The 19,327-nt window shown below is 43.0% G+C and overlaps 1 protein-coding gene across 1 annotated transcript in view; it reads left to right on the top strand.

Annotated features, from left to right (window-relative positions):
- The window catches only part of LOC139649456 (TSC22 domain family protein 2-like), a 39,428-nt gene extending 20,980 nt beyond the window's left edge, over positions 1-18,448 (top strand). Inside the window, exons 2-3 of the mRNA XM_071525868.1 lie at positions 16,905-16,956; positions 17,746-18,448. Of these exons, the coding sequence (XP_071381969.1) occupies positions 16,905-16,956; positions 17,746-18,084 (391 nt within the window). The 3' untranslated portion in view covers positions 18,085-18,448. The remainder of the gene's footprint in view (positions 1-16,904; positions 16,957-17,745) is intronic.
- Positions 18,449-19,327: the final 879 nt, after the last annotated feature.

The following is a 19,327-nucleotide window of genomic DNA, read 5'->3' as shown; positions in this document are numbered from 1 at the left end:
AAGCTGTGACAGACAGGCGAGCTCACAGCTGCTGTATTGGAGGTATGTTGTTTGCGTGCTTCTGAAACTTGCAGCGCCTAAATGCCTTACTAGTTCATGAGGCAACTCTTTAAAAACGTGTCCTGCTTATTGGTGAGGCGGGGCAGAGATAAATCTCTCATGGGCTCAGATTTGGAAACTCGGCTGTAAATCATCCCTGATAGTCGCCAATACAGTAGTGGATGGATACTGAACTAGAAACTGCTTTTCTAGTTTCCTAGTTGCATTCCGATCTCCCGCCCGCTTTTGTCCTCGTGAAACTGTCCAGTTTACGGTTTTGGAGACCACCCTTGCTCTTATTGTGGGCCAAGTCTCCCATAGGAAGTTTTATATTTGTAGTGCAGACAGCAAGGTCACTGACATCAACTTGAAGCCTGCGGGATTGATGCATTTGCCCAATCTATAAACTGACTTTTCATTTGTGTTTGTTTTTGTTTTGCATTCAGTTTTGTCCAAACAGCATTAGACCCATAACTTTGCATGTCATCCCTGTCATTTTGTGAAATGAGTTTTGGTTCTAAAAAAGGAAATGACTGATTTCTCTATATTGTCAAACTAGGATCAAAAATGTATCGGGTGCTCTTGGAAAACGGGGAAAAAAGAGTGCTACATACAAAAGGACAATCCAGGCACTCCAAATATAAAAATATAAGCACGAGGAAGAAAATACTTAAAAAAACAGGGTGTTTAAAGCCCTGAAGAAGACCTACAGTGGTCGAAACATGTTTGCTTTTTTAATGATTTAGCCACTACAATAAAGGCTTTTTAAGTATTTTCTTCCTTGTGGTTATATGTTTATATTTGTAGTGCCTGGATTGTCCTTTTGTTTGAGTTTTGGTTCTAGTGAAAATTGTTTTGGGGTTTGATTTCTCATAATGGTTGTAGAACTGCAAAAGCTTTAACAAATTGTTCACATAAATTCCCTGTTTCTTGCACTCCACCTCAGTACACTGCAATCTGGAATTTATTTGGCACATTTTAGTATTGCATGTTTGTCTTGTAGATGGAGAATAAGCTTTTAGGAGCCTACTGAGCCCATCAAGACATAAAACACAGATCTGTCTTACACTAGTGTGTGCAAACATTACAAATGTAAACAAACCTTTTACAGGCTCAAAATACATGGGGCCACCCATGCTAAAAATGTATGCACTCATGGTAGTGTAAGGCTCTTTGGGTAAAAGCGTGCACCAAATGGCATTATGTTACATGTAAAACTCACATTTAGCTTTGACATACTGTCAGTCCTTGTATTCAGACAATAAATATGAGGGGGAAAATGTCTTCAGTTCAATATTTTACGAATATTTTCACTTAAACAAATAGATCCATGTTACAGCCAAGCTTATTAAGTGACCACCAAAACTCTTACTCTTTCACCATTTTTAAATTCAAACATCCAGGACTGAGATTTGGAAGCAGGTTGTATTACCTCCAGGGTGAATACCTCCGCTGCTTGGAGTATCCTTTCTGTTCGGCTTGTAAAGTATCCAGTAAATTCATGAAAGTTATTTCCTGACACAAAAGTTAACTTTCTGTCCTGATAATCTCTGACACGGAGGTGACATGTGATCCTGTTGCCTGGAGAGGTAATGAAAGTTTGACTCGAAATTCTGTGCTACAAAAATCTGTCGAAATGCATGGTTTAATTTGCCGAAACCTGTAGTCGGCCCCTGTATGGTTTCCACTTTTGTTATTATTCAGAAATAAAAAAGGGATTTTTTTTTCAGTCACGGTTGCCTTCATTCAGATTTTGCTCAAAATATTGTGATAATATCAAACCGTGAACCCAGCGTTGTGTATCGAACCGAACCTTGAGCTAAATGTATCGTGACGTCCCTACTACCTTGACGAAAAAGATAATTCTCGCAGCCTGTTGGTGTAGATCCTCTGTTTCCTAAACTAATGTCAGGACTAAAAAATTGGCTGCAGTCCCTTTTCCGGTGGGTCCCGCACATGACAAATGTAATAGTCTATTTTCAGTAGCCTGCATCATAGGGCAAGGCTAAATGTGCTATGATTGGAACACAGGGCCCAAAATGTTTAAGAGCCCTTGGCCTTAATACAACATGTGATTTCTGAATAGCACCAACTATCTCTGACCTCTCAGCGTAGTTCAGACTCTTCCTCTTCTTTCTCTTTCACAGTCTTTCTCTCTGTTGGCAAGTCTCTCTTCCTCATCTCTCTCTCTGTGGTAAAGTCTCTCTTCCTCATGTCTCTCTCTCTGTGGGCATGTCTCTCTTCCTCATCTCTCTCTCTCTCTGTGGGCATGTCTCTCTTCCTCATGTCTCTCTCTCCTTAAGGGCATCTCTCTCTCCCTCCTCTCTCTCTCTCTCTCTGTTGGCATGTCTCTTCCTCATCTCACTCTCTTGCTCTCTCTCTCTTGCTCTCTCTCTCTCTCTCTCCCTCCCTGTGTACATGTCTCTCTTCCCGTACTCATGTTTCTCCTGTCTCTTTTTTCCCCCCTGTTAAAATACAGGAACCCATCCACTGCTTTCTACCAGGCTTTCCGGCCTAGCAGGTTACGAGGGTCAAAGCCTGTCAACGATAGGTATGAGCTCGGGTGTGTGTCTGCGTGTGTGTGTGTGTGTGTGGCCTGGACTGGCTGGATACGCCAGACCCTCCGCTCCCCCACATTGCAAAATATGTCCATTTTGACCAGTCATTTAATCTGGCAAGGAGTCTTAAAATCATATTTTTTAAACAACATACTCAGTAAGGCGAGACAGTTTCACAAGTTTCTATGCAGTTTCACTTGTTTCTGAGTTTTTTAGAAATGTGACACTATCTTGAAATAAGGCATTTACTGGAATCATCTCACCTAGGCTTAGGCTGATATATATCGGTTTGCCCAAATATCCGGCCGATATTGGCCTTTTATTTAATATCCTAGATCGTCTGGTTAATGTCGTCCGCTTCTGATATGATGGAAGTTCCTCACTGACCACAGCTACATAAAACCAGTCTGGAAAATATGCAGTGAGTTTTTTTTTGCCAGCATTTTATTTATTGATTTAATTGTTCAGTTATGTTTTTTTGTATATAAATTCTTCAGTTAAAGGCAGTAATGTATCCCACAGTTTCCCTGCCATTGAATAAGAAGTGGCGTCACCCTGCCTTAAAGAGCTACTAACCCTGTGAGAATTTCATTAGTCTGAGTTTCAGTGTAGAGTTTTAGTATCCAGTGATGGTCTAAATGCAGTTTCAGAGGCTTTCCCCATCTTACAACAATTAAATGCTGAGGGAAACACTGAATATGCTGAAAAATGTTCACATTATTACAAGATATTGGAGATATCAGCTTTTAGCGACGTCAGTCTAAAAATATTGGTATCAGTCTTCAAAAACCCATATTGATCGAATCTTAATCTCACCCCATTGGTAGATTTTCTCCCTTGTTTACAGAATAGTAGGATTTTAAGACTCAGTACTAAATTTAATGGCTTGCCAAGCTGGACATTTTTAGCAGTGCACCCGTACCCGCGAGTGTGCAATGCATGGAGAAAGCATGGCATTGTAGGAAGTGTCAGGATGGATTCTGTGACACTCTGTCCTTGCAGTGCTTCAGGACCCGGTGACACTTTGACTGTCCACATTCTGCCAGTCACGAGGATCCGGCGCTCAGGTTTCTTCTTTTGCCCCTGCGGATTGCGCAGCGTAGCACCAGGGGGTTTTAGCGCCGCAAATAGCAGATAACATGACGCAGGCTGTGTTATGTTACGTAATACTCTGTAAAGATGGATTGTCAGTTGTATATTAGGAGAGATGAGAAGCCGATGATTAGTGTCTCATTTTGCCTCATTAACTTTGGGAAAGTGAATACAAATCTCTGAAGAATTTGATCCTAAAGCCAAAGAAATGACCGAGGAAGGAATGAAAGAAAGTAGACTTATGGTCACCATAGATCTGTCAATAGAGACAACACTCATAACTGACCAGTAGTGAGCTTTTGGGTCTTTTTGTGTGAAGTGCAACCAACTAAACCGAATTCACCTCAAAGGTCAATTCACAGCACAGTGTTTCCCTTATTCATCCTGCTGTATCACCACAGCGAGAGAAACTACTCCCATGGCTCAAGAACATGTGAAATTACCAAATTTAGCTCAATGTTCTCCTATAATACAAAAAATATAGCGCCAGTGTTTAGAAAAATTATCCCCAACACTACTACAAAAAGATAAAATAAATATTTTGAGAAACACACTGCTGCAGAATTACATTGGGTTAAATAACCAATATTAACCTTAGTGTAAAATGTGTCTTATTGTTCTGCTGCATGGATTTTGGTTCCTACATAGGACTGGAAAGTCTGAAGTATAGGAAACTGATTTGATCATTTCCAGGTCTTAAAAATGTTTGGAATTAGACACACAGTCTGGAAAAGTATGGAAAAATGCTTTTTCAATTCTGATACACGTATAAATACATGTTTTATGTAGTTGTAGACGCCGCTGTCATTTCATGTTTTGAATTTGTTTTGTTTGTTTTGTTGGTATGGAGATAATTAGCAGCTGTTGAATCATATGGGGTAGTGGACTCGTTTTGCCAAGCCGTTATTTTATTGAACCTTTATTTTACCACGTTGTCTCATTGAGATGCAATCTCTTTTTCAAGATAGACCTGGTCATGTATCAGCATACATCATAATGAACACCGACTGAAATCTTCAAAGTCAGTCCAGGAAATTTGTCTGGAAAAAGTACAGTTTTGAAATGGCAAATGTGTAGAAAATCCTCACCGTTAGTTTGTCTTTCTGGTTGCAACCTTGTTTTCTTCCTGTGCAACGGAGTGTGCTCATATTTGCCTCGTATTAGGATATTTTCTTTTTTACTACTTGCTTTACTTTACTCTTTACTTGCTTACGATACAGAGCATTTAGTTGTGGAGCTGAGGAACCTGCCTTGAGTAGATTAGGTTGGTAGAGTAGGTTATATTATCACATGTATTGTTAATTAATCCTCTCTTCAGTACCTGTCAAATAACCTCAGGAGTGCCAGTTGATTTTGATTTTTGATGTCATTTTGTGGTGGTTTTCCGTGGTTTGCATTAGTCATGGCCTCTCTTTTGTTATATTTTGAGGCAGTTGAAAGCGTTCCCATGTGCGGTCTCATCGAGGCTGTTTGAGGACTTGACTCTCTGCCATGGATATTTGATTTGCTGCCAACAAACACCTTTGGAGTTGCTCATAAGGACACATCCCATTCAAAGTATGGTGAACATGTGGGAGGCTTGCCGTGTCGTGAAATTATTTGAGAATGTCTTAAGCAAAGACCCCTAAAGCAGTGATTTCCAAACTGGGTCCAGGGACCCCCTGGGGTCCTTGACGGGGTTCCAGGGTGTCCCCAGGAAGATGATTAGTTTACTTTCACTGGTACTTCATTAGCCAAAAGTTAGCACAATGAGAGAATGTGTAATGTGTATTCTGATCAAAGGATTTACTCACTCCAATGTAATTTCCCATCTACATTACAGGCAAACAACAAGAACCTTAGCTCAGCTGGGGCGTCCCGGGGACAAAACCTCCATTAAATGGCTCTGGTCTAAAGCCGATTTATTTACTTGGCAGTCGTTGACATGAAAAACTTTGGGAACCCCTGCTCCAAGGAGCTGAGCTAATGTATTTTAAATTTGTTACAGCTCATGGCTGTTTATATTGGGTGGAATAGGTGGAGTAGTATGGTTTATGCTTTTCTTTCCTAGTCTGATTTCACACTTGTGATGTTAGGGATTGGTCCCATGCATCAATTGATTTGTTAAGCGTTGCACACTGCATGATGGGTGGCATGTGAATTCCCCCATGTTTATCTACGCTCACATCATCGGTTACAGCTGTAGTCATGTAACCTTTAAAAAAGAAGTTCAAATGAGTACTACAGATCAAACTATGTCATGAGTCATATCCAGTCAATAAGTGTGTGTATGTGTGTGTGACGCACTGTGCTGAGCATGAAAGATGCACCATAGTCCATGTCTTTATTTCCATAATGTTCTTCAAAGCAAGCCTGTCCAGATGAAATGTGAACATTTGCGTCAAACAACAGTAGTAGTTTTGTAAGTGCGGTGCCTTAGCTGGCTAAGGATTTAGAGCTTCTGTTTGTTCACCATCCAGCTATAGATTGCCTCTGGGCTCCGCGACTAACAGTGAAGCTTTATTCAAAACTGTTTCAACTAACCGCAGGTAAACCTGAGGGAGCCGCCTCAATCCACCTCCCTTTGTCTCGAGCCAGCTCTCTTGCAAGGTTGGACTTGTTGGAAGTGGGGGACTTGCTTGCAAACAGTTTGAGGGCACAAAGGAGCATTCCTGAAAATGATTGCCTTGTGAAAAATGTAAAACCTCAGTTGGGCGGTGTGCTCCCAGATCACTCGCGGTCTTTGCACATCCAGTAATGGTATTTTGAGCAAGTATCTGCTAAGTTGTGGTGATCAAAACATGCCTGCCTGTTTATCTTTACAATGCCACATCTGCAGCCACTCTGCTTAAATCTCTTCCTGTTAAAGGCCCATGTTGGTGACTTTTAATTCAGTTTGTGCTGTTGGAAAAAAGTGCAATAAATCACCAAAAAAAAAAAGTTTCACCAAAAACTACTGGCTTTATGCTCCCACATTGGTAACTCTGGGTGTATCCTTTCCATTAGCAATAGAGCTTTGATTGACAAGTTGACGGCCAATCACACACTGGAGGTGACCATGCATGTAAACTATAAATAATAATGAAAATCATAAAAATTGTTGGACAGACACAAGCATTAGAGGCAATAGCATATGAAAGGTAACATTACCTGTGAATAAATAGTGGTGGCTTCCTGCAAATCGTTGCTTATTTGAGTTGATTGAATGGAATGACAGGTGTCAACCTGGCAAACTTGGCAAACCCGAGTGTTGAGTCAAATTTAGAAAGCAGTCCGCTGCATGGGGACACTGAATAGAAACGGAGCCATCTGATACGTGCCAATGAAATTACCAATCTCACCGTAAATTTTCCTCTTGGGCTTTGTGCAGGCTGACACCCTGGTATTACACAACAACGACTATCTTTCATGTTTAATGATGCGAATCATTAGCTTTTCAAAGTAGCAATCTAGTCACAACAGACCAGTCACACTTGTGATAAAGAGGGTCGTGCATTTCCAGGAACTAGGAAAGATGGGACAAAAAATGCAACCAATTTTACCATAATTCTTGATGGAAAATATGTTTATGTACATTTAAAACATAACAAAACCTGATTTTCAATTTTCATTCATGACAATTTACAGCCCAAGTAGTCTCATAACCAAGCAGAAAGCTGGAAAATTGTGTTTTTCAATGTAACAGTCCTTTGACAGTTCTACTTTAAACAGCAACAAGCGAGAGATGACTCAGTTTCTTTTAACCTAACTAAATTACAAGTTGAACTTGCATTTGTAAACATTCCAGGAAGGCTATCAGTTGGCCCGCTGAATGGAACCATTGTGAGTTTGTGATTGGTCCCAACTACAGCAGCAGCGGCCCTTTTACTGCCCTCAACCCACAATGAACAACTTTATGATTATGGACAATAAAGAAAAGACAGATTTATATTCCGACTGAGCGCACCTGACCAGCGGCCCCATGCTCTGCCATGGAGAGTGATTTGATCCAGACCAGGTATGCAGCCGCTGTTTATGACATGGAAACAAACATTTCATTATGAAGAGGAGGAAGAAAGTTGAACGTGGGAAAGGGAAAGAGTTTCATTGCTGGTGTGTTAGGAAAGGACCCTGTTCGTCACCTTAGTTTGCCTGAAATTAGAAATTCTCTCATAAAATGATGGTGTTTTTATAAAATGTCACCCATTTATTTAACTTTCATTTTCACCAAATACCCCGTCTTTACTCTTAGTATTGCTTCAATTGTACCCCACCCCCCATTGTAATTGCAACAGCCTGCAGGTCATGTCCTCAGTGCACCCAAACCAATTCAATTTCAGGGTTTTGCTAAGGGCCGTACGCAACACTAAGTACATAATTTTGAACGGATTATCAGTGGCTCCACTGGAGGGCCCCCCCCCCCCCAAACCACTGACTGCAGGTCTTGATGGACATGACATGACTCGACATTGCACAGAGCTCAGATCTTAAACTTTACGAGCCTTTGAAACACAGGGAGGAATGGATGGAGATCATCATAACCACCGATGATTTAAAACACTTACGTAACAGAAGCGTCTCTCAGACTCTGCCCTGTATGGAGACATTTTCATCCTGTCAACTTTATCTTTGGAAACCCCGCTGACATTTGACCTTTATTTATCCAGGATAAGTTTGTTGAGCACACATGTTCTTTTTCAGCATCGCCCACTCACACAGTGAAATGTATTCACACCTGGTAGCTGCCCAATATAGTCATAGGCTTCTACTTCTGGCTATTGAGCATCCTCCCTGGGTCAACTGGCTGAGGGTCAAGTGCCAAACTCATGGGCACCCCAATAGTAGTGAGGGAGGGAGGGGAGAGAGTTATTCATTTCACCTCAGTTTTATCACCTGGTCCAGCGATTCAATCTGGCCACAAACTCACTTTTCTAAACTTCAGCCACCCCCTCCTGCTGTGCAATGTCAAGTCATGACTGAACTTCAAGCTTCAGACAGCCAGGGTGAAGCCGGGGTGAGAAGCAGCAGCTGAGACGCGTATTAGCCCCGGTGTTTTGCAGCACAGCTCCTAACTACATTAAAATGACCCGGGCTGACCCGGGCCCTCCACTTCAGAGAGGAAGCCCAAATGAGGCTAAGTCCTTGATCCCATGATAAATGCTCCGCTGAATACAGAGGCTCATTAACGGTGAGGTGCCAGGATTTTCCCATTAAGCCTCAGGAGTAACACTATTACTTTTAACACATTCCAGTGGGGTCTTAATCCTCATCGAGCCAAATGAGTGGCACAGGGCCCTATCACTTAGACAAGGTAGCAGAGAGAAGGTAGTGAAATATGATACAGGAGTACACGGTGCGTACTGAGGAGCTGGTCTTACGTGAACGCTTTTTTGGCAGTGATTATTTAAGACTGGAGGACCCTTGCCCTGCTTCCCCCGCTGTGTTTGCATATGGAGTTTGATGGTCACATTACACTCTTGCTCTTTATTGTTTCACTTCTTCAGGGGGGTGGAGGTGGGAGAGGGTTGTCAACCACTAACAAACATCCCAGCTGGCAGCTATTCTAGCCTCAAGATAGGCCAAAATAACGAGACCCTCCTTAACCCGGCTGTAACTGATGAGTGTGTGGATGAAGCTCGCCTCATTGGCCAGATTTCGGATCTGATCCCTGCATGTGTTTAGCCATTGCGGACCCCCGTCCCGTCACACACTCCCAGTTGTCCTCAAGCCGGCCCACCAGCTGTGACCCCCGTCAGAGGTGCCTATGAGTCCAGGGAGGGCGGGCCGGTGGGCTTCCAGCGCTACATGTGGGGACTTCAGCAGATAGAGGAGCTGTTTGTGCGTCAGTCCCGGGGATTATGCAACAGGCGAGAGAGTGCGAGTGGGCCAGTTCCTTCGGTCTGTTTACAGGGAAGCTCGGTGGCAGCAGAGACACCCAGCTCATGACTCCCATTTAGCACCGGAAAAATAAAACGAGTCCACAGCTTCCATCCGCAGTCCGGGGGTCTCTGAGGTCCCTCTTTTGTTTAGTTTCCGTTGTGTCAACATGAACCACACCATATGTAGACGACAAGTCCCAACAATGCAGCCACCGAAAAAAACAAAACGCCTACCTCATTCAGAGGAACAGATTACCTTATCTCCAGCATCCTGCAGTTGTCATCGTTGGAAAGATGACTACCTGCTTTACAGTGGAATCAGGACCAGGGCACGTCAAAATGTTTTTTTCGCTTTGTGTTTCAGTGCAATATGCAAATTCAAGTCTTTCTGACAAACTTAAAGCATGCATCATCCAATACCAAGCATACCTTGCGTGCTGCCTTGTGTATCTCATTTCCCCGTTGCGCTCTCCAGGTTTCAAGTTGTTCTTTTGGATCATGACAACCATGTGGATGGCCTTTTAATTTCCTTGAAACTGGCCTCCCTGATCAGGTTTATAGTTCCAAAGCCAAGCAGCTCGCGATCCAAATGATCATTTTACTCACACCTACCAGTGAAAAATAAAATCTCAACAAGCAAATGTTACATTTGGTCAGTGGTTGTTAAATCCCCTCAACCAGTCAACCCTCAGCACCTCATTAGGAACTTTACATGGAAAGATTACACTGCAAAAAATGTCTTACATTGAGAATTGAGAATATGTGCCAGTTCCATGAGATAATTTAACTTGTTTCCAATGCGGTTTAAGATGTTTAAAGATTATTATTTTTTTTAAACAAAGTGCAATATCTTAAAATAAGGCAGAATAATCTAAAACTAACAAGATAGTGCCACTTACTTGTGGAAAATTCTTGTGAAATCCCACTGGCAGATATTTACACTTATTAAAGAAAAGATTTTAACACTCAGTGGCCCATGAACTGAGTTGCTAAGACATTTATTACAGTGTAAGAGCCAATGGAAAACTGGATGTGAACGCTGCCATTATCTAATTTATCTAACTAAATAGGTAAACATGAGGGCTCACAGATCCCCTGTTGAGAACGCCCTCTTGCAAAAATACTGGCCTCTTTGTGTTTTCAGGCAGGGTGATCATCAGTTGAGCAGAGCGGTGAAGGGCCAGCATGGTTAGGCTATTCAGCTGTTATGACCTTTAAGTAAGCCAAATAGAGAAGTCGCATAAAGTTCAATTGATCACTTTTTTAAGCATTTCACATTTACATTTTAGGCATTTGGCTGACACTCCCATCCAGAGTGAGTTTCAAAGAGCGCAAACAAGCTTCAACTCCTTGATCATTGACATTACAATCAAACAAATGGTAATGAACACAAGAGGCAATGTTGTTGTGACCCTTGAATGATCATGTGAGAGACTTTCTAGGAAAATAAATAAGTTAAGTAAGAGCTAAGGAGAGGTAGATTTTTTTACCTATTCATTTTTTAAGCCAGCTAAAAACTCCTGGAACTCCTGGTCGACTAATTTCCCTTTAAGCAGCACAATAAATGAATTCATTGTGATCATTCAGGGAAGAAATTACCCAACTGTTATTGCCTAGAGTCGTTCTCTGGGTTTTCACTGAGGTTTTGTGCCATAAGTAATTGGAACCTCTGCTGACCTCATCTGGTTTAGCAACTGTATTGCAGCTATTGAGATGATGAACTACAAGAGCCATTGTATTTAGGCTAATCCAGGTCTCTGCATTTGAAAGAGGACAACAGTGAGTCGTCAGGGAGCGCAATCATCTGTTGTTACACCCCCACCCCCCACCTCCTCCCCCACCCTTTTGTTTTGAGATCCACTCGCAGAGGGGGGTTATCACCGAAAGGCTGAGGTCTGATTTATTCAGCTGCCTCCTCCCACAGTGTGTGTTTGTATGCATTGGGACGGGGAAGTGTGCCGGTGCATCTGTCCCCTAATGGAGAACACATTGGATCTTTTTTGACGGCGTAAAGCATCATGTGATGATGATGAACCCAGAGAGACGGAGGAGACCGCACTCTGGCCCCGCACGTGTCTCCTGTGTTTCAGTGTCCCAAGTCAAACTCATTAACATTTACATTTAGGGCATTTTGCTGACACCCTTATCCAGACTGACATACTGTATAATGAGTAAACAGGTAGGGGCTCAGGAGGAAGGACCCTTAAGCAGGACACATGGCTGTTGATGGGAACACTGGCTGTTCTGGGTATCCAACTAGGGCTGAAAGATATTGACAAAAAATCGAATTGCGATTATTTGACAGAATATTGCAACTATCATCACAAGTTTTTCTTGTTGTCTACTTTTTAGAACTTTGAAATTGTGTAAAGAAAAGTGATTTTGAAATAATAGTGCAGCATTTACTGATTTTTAGTATGATGAAAGGTTTTCACCAATATTGTATTTGATTCATGGACCAGAAGATTACCTGGGGCTGTTAAACACCGTCTTGAGAAATCCTTGATTAATTGCAGCCTCTGCAAGTTGGTAGTTGCAGATGTTCATATTGCAATTTTGATTATTTATTCAGCTCTATATCAAACCAGAGACTTTCTGGTGACAAGACAGGTTTGATAACCACTGATCCACCCTGCTGTCCCCCAGGGGAACTTGGATGTGTGTTGTCGCAGCATGCTGGTGGCAGTGACACAGATGTTCCCGCCGCGGTTCGGTCCCTGGAGGCGCTGGCCTGGCGCCCGAGGGTGTCGAGAGCAGGAATGCGCTGCCTCGCGGTCCTGGGGGCTTTTGTTGGGGGCAGCAGCACATGTGTGCACCCCTGCAGCCGGCAGGGAAGGCCCGTGTTGTGGGTAACACAGCGAGCGGTCCTTATATAAACCTCCACATGTCTTCCTCCTGGAATAAAATGTACAGTTTTCCTTGGGACACCGAATGCCAACAAATTTAGTTTGGGTGCCGTTTGTCTGCCCAAGACTTCTCTTCACTCCTCAGGGCCAAATCTCTGGGTCAGTTGACACGCTAAGTTGATCCAACCTGCCTGTCTCTGTTTTTGTTACTGATAAAAAACACATTCCATCCTAACCCGGTGGGCATTCTTGTATCTCTTTGTCCCAGATGTGTAAATGGTCCTTTCAAAGGGAGGAATGTCTTGTTCCCTCTTTGTTTATCAGCCTTCAGATCACAATCAAGCGAGTCCCCGGGTGTGGAATGCGACTCATTTGCCCTACTGTTATCCCATCAGCACGGACCTGTCATTCTCACTCCTGCCTATACATCACCCACAATCTGTAACCTCCACAGCAACCGTCTGTACCTAAACCCAAAAGAGACAAAAGTAGGTCATCACAGCAGGAAGAATGACCCGCCATGTTCAGCTGCTTAGTAGGGAAAATTACCCTCAGGGTTTAAAGACTTTTATTTTGGCTCATATGTTTTGTTCTTTACATTTCCTCTGGAGAGGGAAAAGAGGGACAGACAGAGGAAAATGGAAGAAATGTAGAACATTGCTTTAGAAATGTGATTACTTGATTATTTGATTACACATGAAGTGACTTGCCCTAATTTTATTGACCTAATATAAGCTTAATGTTGAAGTGGAAAAACATAAACATGTAGGCTATGCATTTCTTATTTCACTTTGATTTGGTTATTATCATACTTAAAAATACCAGTTTAATGAGTTCTTCAGATCCCTTTTTGCTGTCAGCCGTAAGTCCCTTATTTTCTGCAGATTTTACAGTTTACAGTTTACAGAGACTCCAACTTGTGTACCCTTAAAATAGAATGATCACATTGAAGGACCATTGGATAACATGGTTATCGTATCTTTAGTAACAAGATAAAAAAAAAAAAACATTTCCTCTGAAGTGTGTACCCATGGGCACCGGAGAAATGCATGAAAGCTTAGAGAGATGAGGGTGAATGGAAAGTTTTAAGAGTCCTAATCAGTTTAAGTGACCCAAGTCCAGTAAATGTGGAGGAATGTGTTTTGGTGACACTGCTGCAGAAACATGTGGAGAACTTAAGAGTTTCACATTACTAGCAGGACGTCATACAGTGTAGTACAGTAGACATAAAACAACATAAATACATTTTCTCACTGTTGATTGCTTTTCATCATTTAAATAAGTCGCGCTGTGCCACGGGTGTCGCTGTGGATATGTTTTGGCTGTACATAAGTTAACTTTTATATAACTCCTCCGGATGAGTACATGAAGGGCTGAGCGAAGGAAGCTGAACTCCGCCCCCTTGTATTCACAGTTCAAGTCCCTCGCCGTGTGACTGTGCGGGTTTTAAAGACCGTTTACACTCTCAGCTCCGAGCCAAAGCACTGATCCCTGTCTTCCCTAAAAGAAGACACAGTCGCGGTTGAATTTGAACACATTGGACTTTGTTGTTTTTTTTTTGTTTATATTGGAACACTTTTGGAGAAACCATGCGCTGCAGAATGAGTTACAGTCTCCCCTGCTCGCCAGGATCCTCACCGACTTATTCGGGACGTTTGGTTTCTTACAGGGCGAGATGCATCAGGTAATGGACTCAGGATACTGTGTGTGTCTTGGCTTATATTCTACGATGTATTACCTTTCATATGATCTGTGCATTAGGTTTTATTTTAGGTTGTATTACCTCGTTTGTGGTGTGCGCATTATGTTTTATTTGGGGTTACACTGCCTCTCACATGGTTTGCGCATTATCCCACTTAAGGTTATATTTTATGTTGGCTTTGTGGCATATTCCTACTACATCAGCCCCCTTTTATTAGTTTTATATTGAGTTTAGACATTTGGCTCCAACTCAGATGGATCTACTAAGTGCCAATGCCATCACGGACAATTACACTGGTGAAACCCGATCCTCTTTATGGCCATTTGCGCTCAGTTTGTGCCATGGATGTTTTAAGTAGTTTGCCATCAGCTGTGTGGCATTAGGCGAAGTTTTCTCCGCTGGTGGGCAAGACCACAATGTTTTCCTTAAGTGTGCAATTTGTTGCTGCAGTTTGTTTTCAGTGCGCCGTGCGTCTCTCCACGTTTTTCCTTGTGTGCTCCAAACACATGCTGGAGCGCACGTATGTTGTTGTTGGGCATCACGCGGTGATGCACAGGCCTTTCCTTTCCATACACCTATATATTGTTGCCTGATAGTTTTAGTAGTAACCGTTAGGTGTTGTAGGAGTTTCACAGCATGGAGACTTTTATATATTTATGTTTTTTCCCAGTTTCACCAGTTGCGTCTCTAGCTCCATCCTGACCTAAACATAAACAAACATAAGTACACCTCTCCAAGGACGCAGCGTTCCAGACTGGCGAGATGAAATCCTGGGATGTTTGATATGTAGTTTACTTTATTTTCAACTTCCAGCATGGTCATTTGTATGTTTTTTCTTCTTTGTTTTCTTTTTCCTTTTTTTTCTTTTTTTCTTATTTCTATGGAACCGACTTGAGGAAACAAGTGTGCGTTCTGTTTGATCCAGCTTATATCTCCTTATATTCGTCTCCTCACCAGACTACAGTGAGAAATGAGTTATAAATCATAGTTATTCGAGGCTATCTGCACATAATGTTCCCTCACAGAGACAAAATCTCGTCAGAGCTCCTTCTAGCGGTGTGAAACGCGTCAGAGCTTTTTGTTTTGCATCCAGATCCGAGCAGGGCGGTGGGTTGAGCAAGAGAGACCCGTCTGTCTGGAAAAGAGCCGTTTAGACGGATAAAGACCCCGCATTTTTTTTCCCTGAACTAAACTCCGATAATTGAAATAATTAAGGAGCTGTTGATCGCTGATGTAAGTTTATCGTGTTTTCTGTTAAAGAGGGTTTACGCTTTTGCACCGGGAGAAGAGGGAGGAGGCGGGTGGTAGAACAAAATGTTACTGCACTGGTCTAATATGATCTTCAATGTTTCAACAAAGTAGGATCCGTGAAGCGATTTGCATGCAACAAATTTCATTAAAACCTTTTGCATCCGTGCAAATCTGCAGCAGTAGCAACATTTACCGATGCTCCTCGAAATTGAGCGTTTGCATTTTTTGCGTTCCAGCCACTCGCAGTTGAATCCGTTTCTTTATCCATGTATTTTTTTTATTTATTTATTTTTTTACACTGAAATGAAAAATGGCTTACAGTAACAGTGCATGGCTGCTCAGGTTGAAGGAGTTAATTCGTGGGTGCGGCTGATTCGCCACCAGCGATCAATTTACAAATCGGGTGAAAATGTATGAATTCTCTGTTCTCGATTATGAGACATATTTGATTATTCTCTGGTTTATACAACCCCTGCTCTGAACCTGATTTGACTGTATTTGCCTCGGAGTGGGCACGAGCCTCCATTGTTTGGATTAAACGCGTCATGTGAGGCTCTTTCACCGCTGCCGGCTTAATGAAGGTTTGCAAAGTGAACTGTATTGTGTCATTGATGTAGGCCAGGAGATCACAGACATGTTCATGCCCAAGGATCCCCAAATTCATTTGATTTAGACCACATACCCCCATTTGATAAGATTTTGTCATAAGGAAGCCCATTAGAGAATATTTGTCTTTATAGAATTGTATTACTGTCTGTACAGCAAGTGTAGAAGCAACAATGGGGAGAGTGAAAGCTATGATCAAAGTAGTCATCCTCAACATTTTCTGATTGAGTTACTTCTATGTAATGGAATAACAGTGAAATGTAATTATTCCTCCTTTTGCCGGGAACCATTGGAAGCTCTCTAAGGGCTACTTTGTGGACTATTTTGCATGAAACCTCTTCACCTCTTGACGTTTCGCCCCTCACCCTCATACTTTTTCATGTAAACCTCTGGCACGGCTAAATTCACAGTCTGGTCTGTGTGAAACAGTTGATAACAGGACCGTGTTCTTTACTCCCCTCCTCTCCTGTACTGAAAACAGATTTCACATTCAGCCCTGTCTCTGTGTGGGATGGAAAGCGTTCAGCACTGCATTGAAAACATTAAAATGCCAACTCTTATCTCTCTCTGTCAAGTACTTTTGGAAAAGTTCAACATCTTTCTATTTTGGGTCAGCCTCTACTTTGGAAACGATCATGTTATTCTATCTCTGTTTAGCCTCTACTTTGGAAAAGATAATATCGTTGTTTCTCTGTGAAGCTCATTCTTTGGGAGATGATGTCACTCTGACTCTCTTTATCTGCACTTTGGAAAAGGATGTCATGGTTTTGACTCCGATGTACAAGTGAAATTTTATGAGGTCACATTTGACACGCTCAGGCTTGTAATGTTGGCGGTTTTCCATTTGTTACAGAAAACCCATGAGGATCGGTTATTTGGTCATCAAAGCGAATGTGAAACAGATGTTATCGCTCAAAAGGAGTTGGATGACAGATGAGTATCGTGTTGTAACTCTTGTCTTTTCTCTCCACAGTGCATCCGGTGCCAGCGTCGTTGCCATCGATAACAAGATTGAGCAGGCCATGGTGAGTCTGTCACACTTTCGCTGTCAGTGATCATGTCTTGTCTGCCGTGTCGCCTGGAAAAAGAAGTTGGGTCAGATGACACAAATTCTTTACAGGCTTGTATGATGTTTCACAATGACTTGCGGATGTTGGAAAAATGAGACACTTAGAGAGAATGGTTGCTGACTTGAACATGAAACTCACTTGGAGAAACATTTAACATTTTCAAAAATAAATATCCATTTTGCTGCTCTCTATGACCAGCTGACACAACAGTGATTTAATCTATATCCAGTTCATGAAAGCTTTTACATTTGCTGTTTGTCTGGTATCTCTTTTCCTGGGAAAAATCCTCTGCCGCGCAGGAAGTGATGCGGCTTATTTTTCCGGTGTGTTTGGAATAAACAGAAGAAGAAGAACTGGGTAGTTAGCATGAGATAGCCACCGTGGCTGAACAGACAGAGAAAAGAGAAACTCAAACGGCATCAACAGAAAATCCAAGATGTCACAGTCCCGCCCACACTGTTTGATTGACAGCGGATCTCTGGGAAGTGCAGTGCAGAAACACCACAGCAATGAGCGCTTAGAGCCAAAGATAATACCAGATTAACAAACAAATACTCCCCAATAAAACAAGGCCTTTGTCTACAAAATAACATTTTTGAGGATGGAATCCACAGTGTTTTTGAAAGATGGAGTGATGAATTGCAAGTGATGATTTTTTTCTTAAAAATGGGTATGTGGTATTTTGAAACAAAACCCTTTGTATGCTAATGTCAGTCTCTCTCTCCCTCTCTCCCTCTCTCCCAGGACTTGGTGAAGAGCCACCTGATGTACGCCGTGCGCGAGGAGGTGGAGGTGCTGAAGGAGCAGATCAAGGAGCTGTACGAGCGGAACTCGGTGCTGGAGCGGGAGAACGCCGTGCTGAAGTCTCTGGCCAACACGGAGCAGCTGGGCCAGCTGTCCACCCAGCTCAGCCCGGCCGGCAGCACCTCGCCGCCGCAGCAGCAGCAGCAGCAGCAGCAGCAGCAGCAGCAGCACCCCACCGCCGCCGCCACCAACAACAACAACAACACCACAAACGCCCCCCTGGCTCACCACGAGGGCGGCCAGAGCGCCCCGCATCAGCCCAACGTCACCTCGGCGTGATCCCCCCCCCCCCCCCACCCCTCCTCACACGCACTCGGACAGGAGCGGAGGACCCTGTTAGAAAAAGACAATAACTTACTACCGTCCCCCTTAGCTCCTTTTAAAGCAAAAGGCTCCACTCTCCGTTTTGAGGGGAGATGGGGGAGAAAAAAAAACAACAACCCCCCCCCCCTCCCCAGCAACAGTGTCATCCTCGTTCGCCGCGCTTCAGTGAGCTGCTGCCGCCGCCGCCGCCAACGCCGCCACCGCCGGGCCGTCCCAGTATTAAGACAATCACCATCCTGTGAAAAGTCTTCTTCTGGCCCGGGCTGCGAGGAAGCCGGTCGGAAACAAAGGGGGGGGTGGAGGGGGTTGAGGGACAGAGAGAGAGAGAGAGAGAGAGAGAGAGCACGGCAGAAGGGGTGAAAAGGCGGAGAGCACTTGATTCGGTGGCGAAGGGGGGGGGGGAACAGCGGGTGATCAAAGAGGGGGCGGAGAATCCCGGAGAGGGGTGGCGAGGAGCGTCCCGTGAAACATCCATGAGGGACTTTGGCCTCTCCTCCCCCCGATAACCCCCCAACCACCCTCCACCCCACCCCACGTTACTCCAAGGCAAGAAGTGGCCAGAGGGGCAGAGGGAGAAGTAGAGGAGAGGAGTCACCCTCCTGAAGCAGAGAAGAAGAAGAAGAAGAAGAAGAAGGAGAAGAGGAGGAGGGAGGGAGGGGGGGGCGGGGTCGAGAGCCTTGGCTTGTTTTTATGCTGCAACAAGAGCTTGTGTTGTTTTTCTCAGAGCCACCATACTTTGACATGAATCATAATACTTTCATTAGTTCAGTTTTACTGTTTGCATTTATTTATTTCAGGGCTGCTATTTTCATAATGTAAATGAACAATGTCACGGAGATACTTATATTATTAAAAAAAAAACAAAAAAAGAAAACTTTCTCTTTGGTCTTTTGGTATGTTAGAATCGGTCAGGTATTCAATTTGGTAGTCTATTGCGACAAGTAGATCCCAAGTAGGCAATAAGTTCCATTATAGACATTTTTTCTTCTCATAAAATAGTGCTAACACTAAAAAAAGCCGAACTTCTATTAGGTGAAATCCAGGTTGAATGTACATTTTGTAAAGTGTAAAGTATTAAGAGCAGAGGAGGGTTTGTACAGGAGAACGCCTGTTGTTGAGATATGAAATATGGGATGGGATGTTTCGATAAAGAAAACTATTCATTTACTTTTTGCTAGAGTTTCTTTGTCAAAACAAA

This window comes from Centroberyx affinis, unplaced genomic scaffold (assembly GCF_046629955.1).
Source record: "Centroberyx affinis isolate AG114_WGS23_722 - 3 ecotype Tasmania unplaced genomic scaffold, CSIRO-AGI_Caff_v1 ptg001346l_1, whole genome shotgun sequence".
NCBI classification, from domain to species: Eukaryota; Metazoa; Chordata; class Actinopteri; order Beryciformes; family Berycidae; genus Centroberyx; species Centroberyx affinis.
The sequence above is the reverse complement of the archived record's forward strand: the minus strand, read 5'-3'. Positions and strand labels throughout refer to the sequence as shown.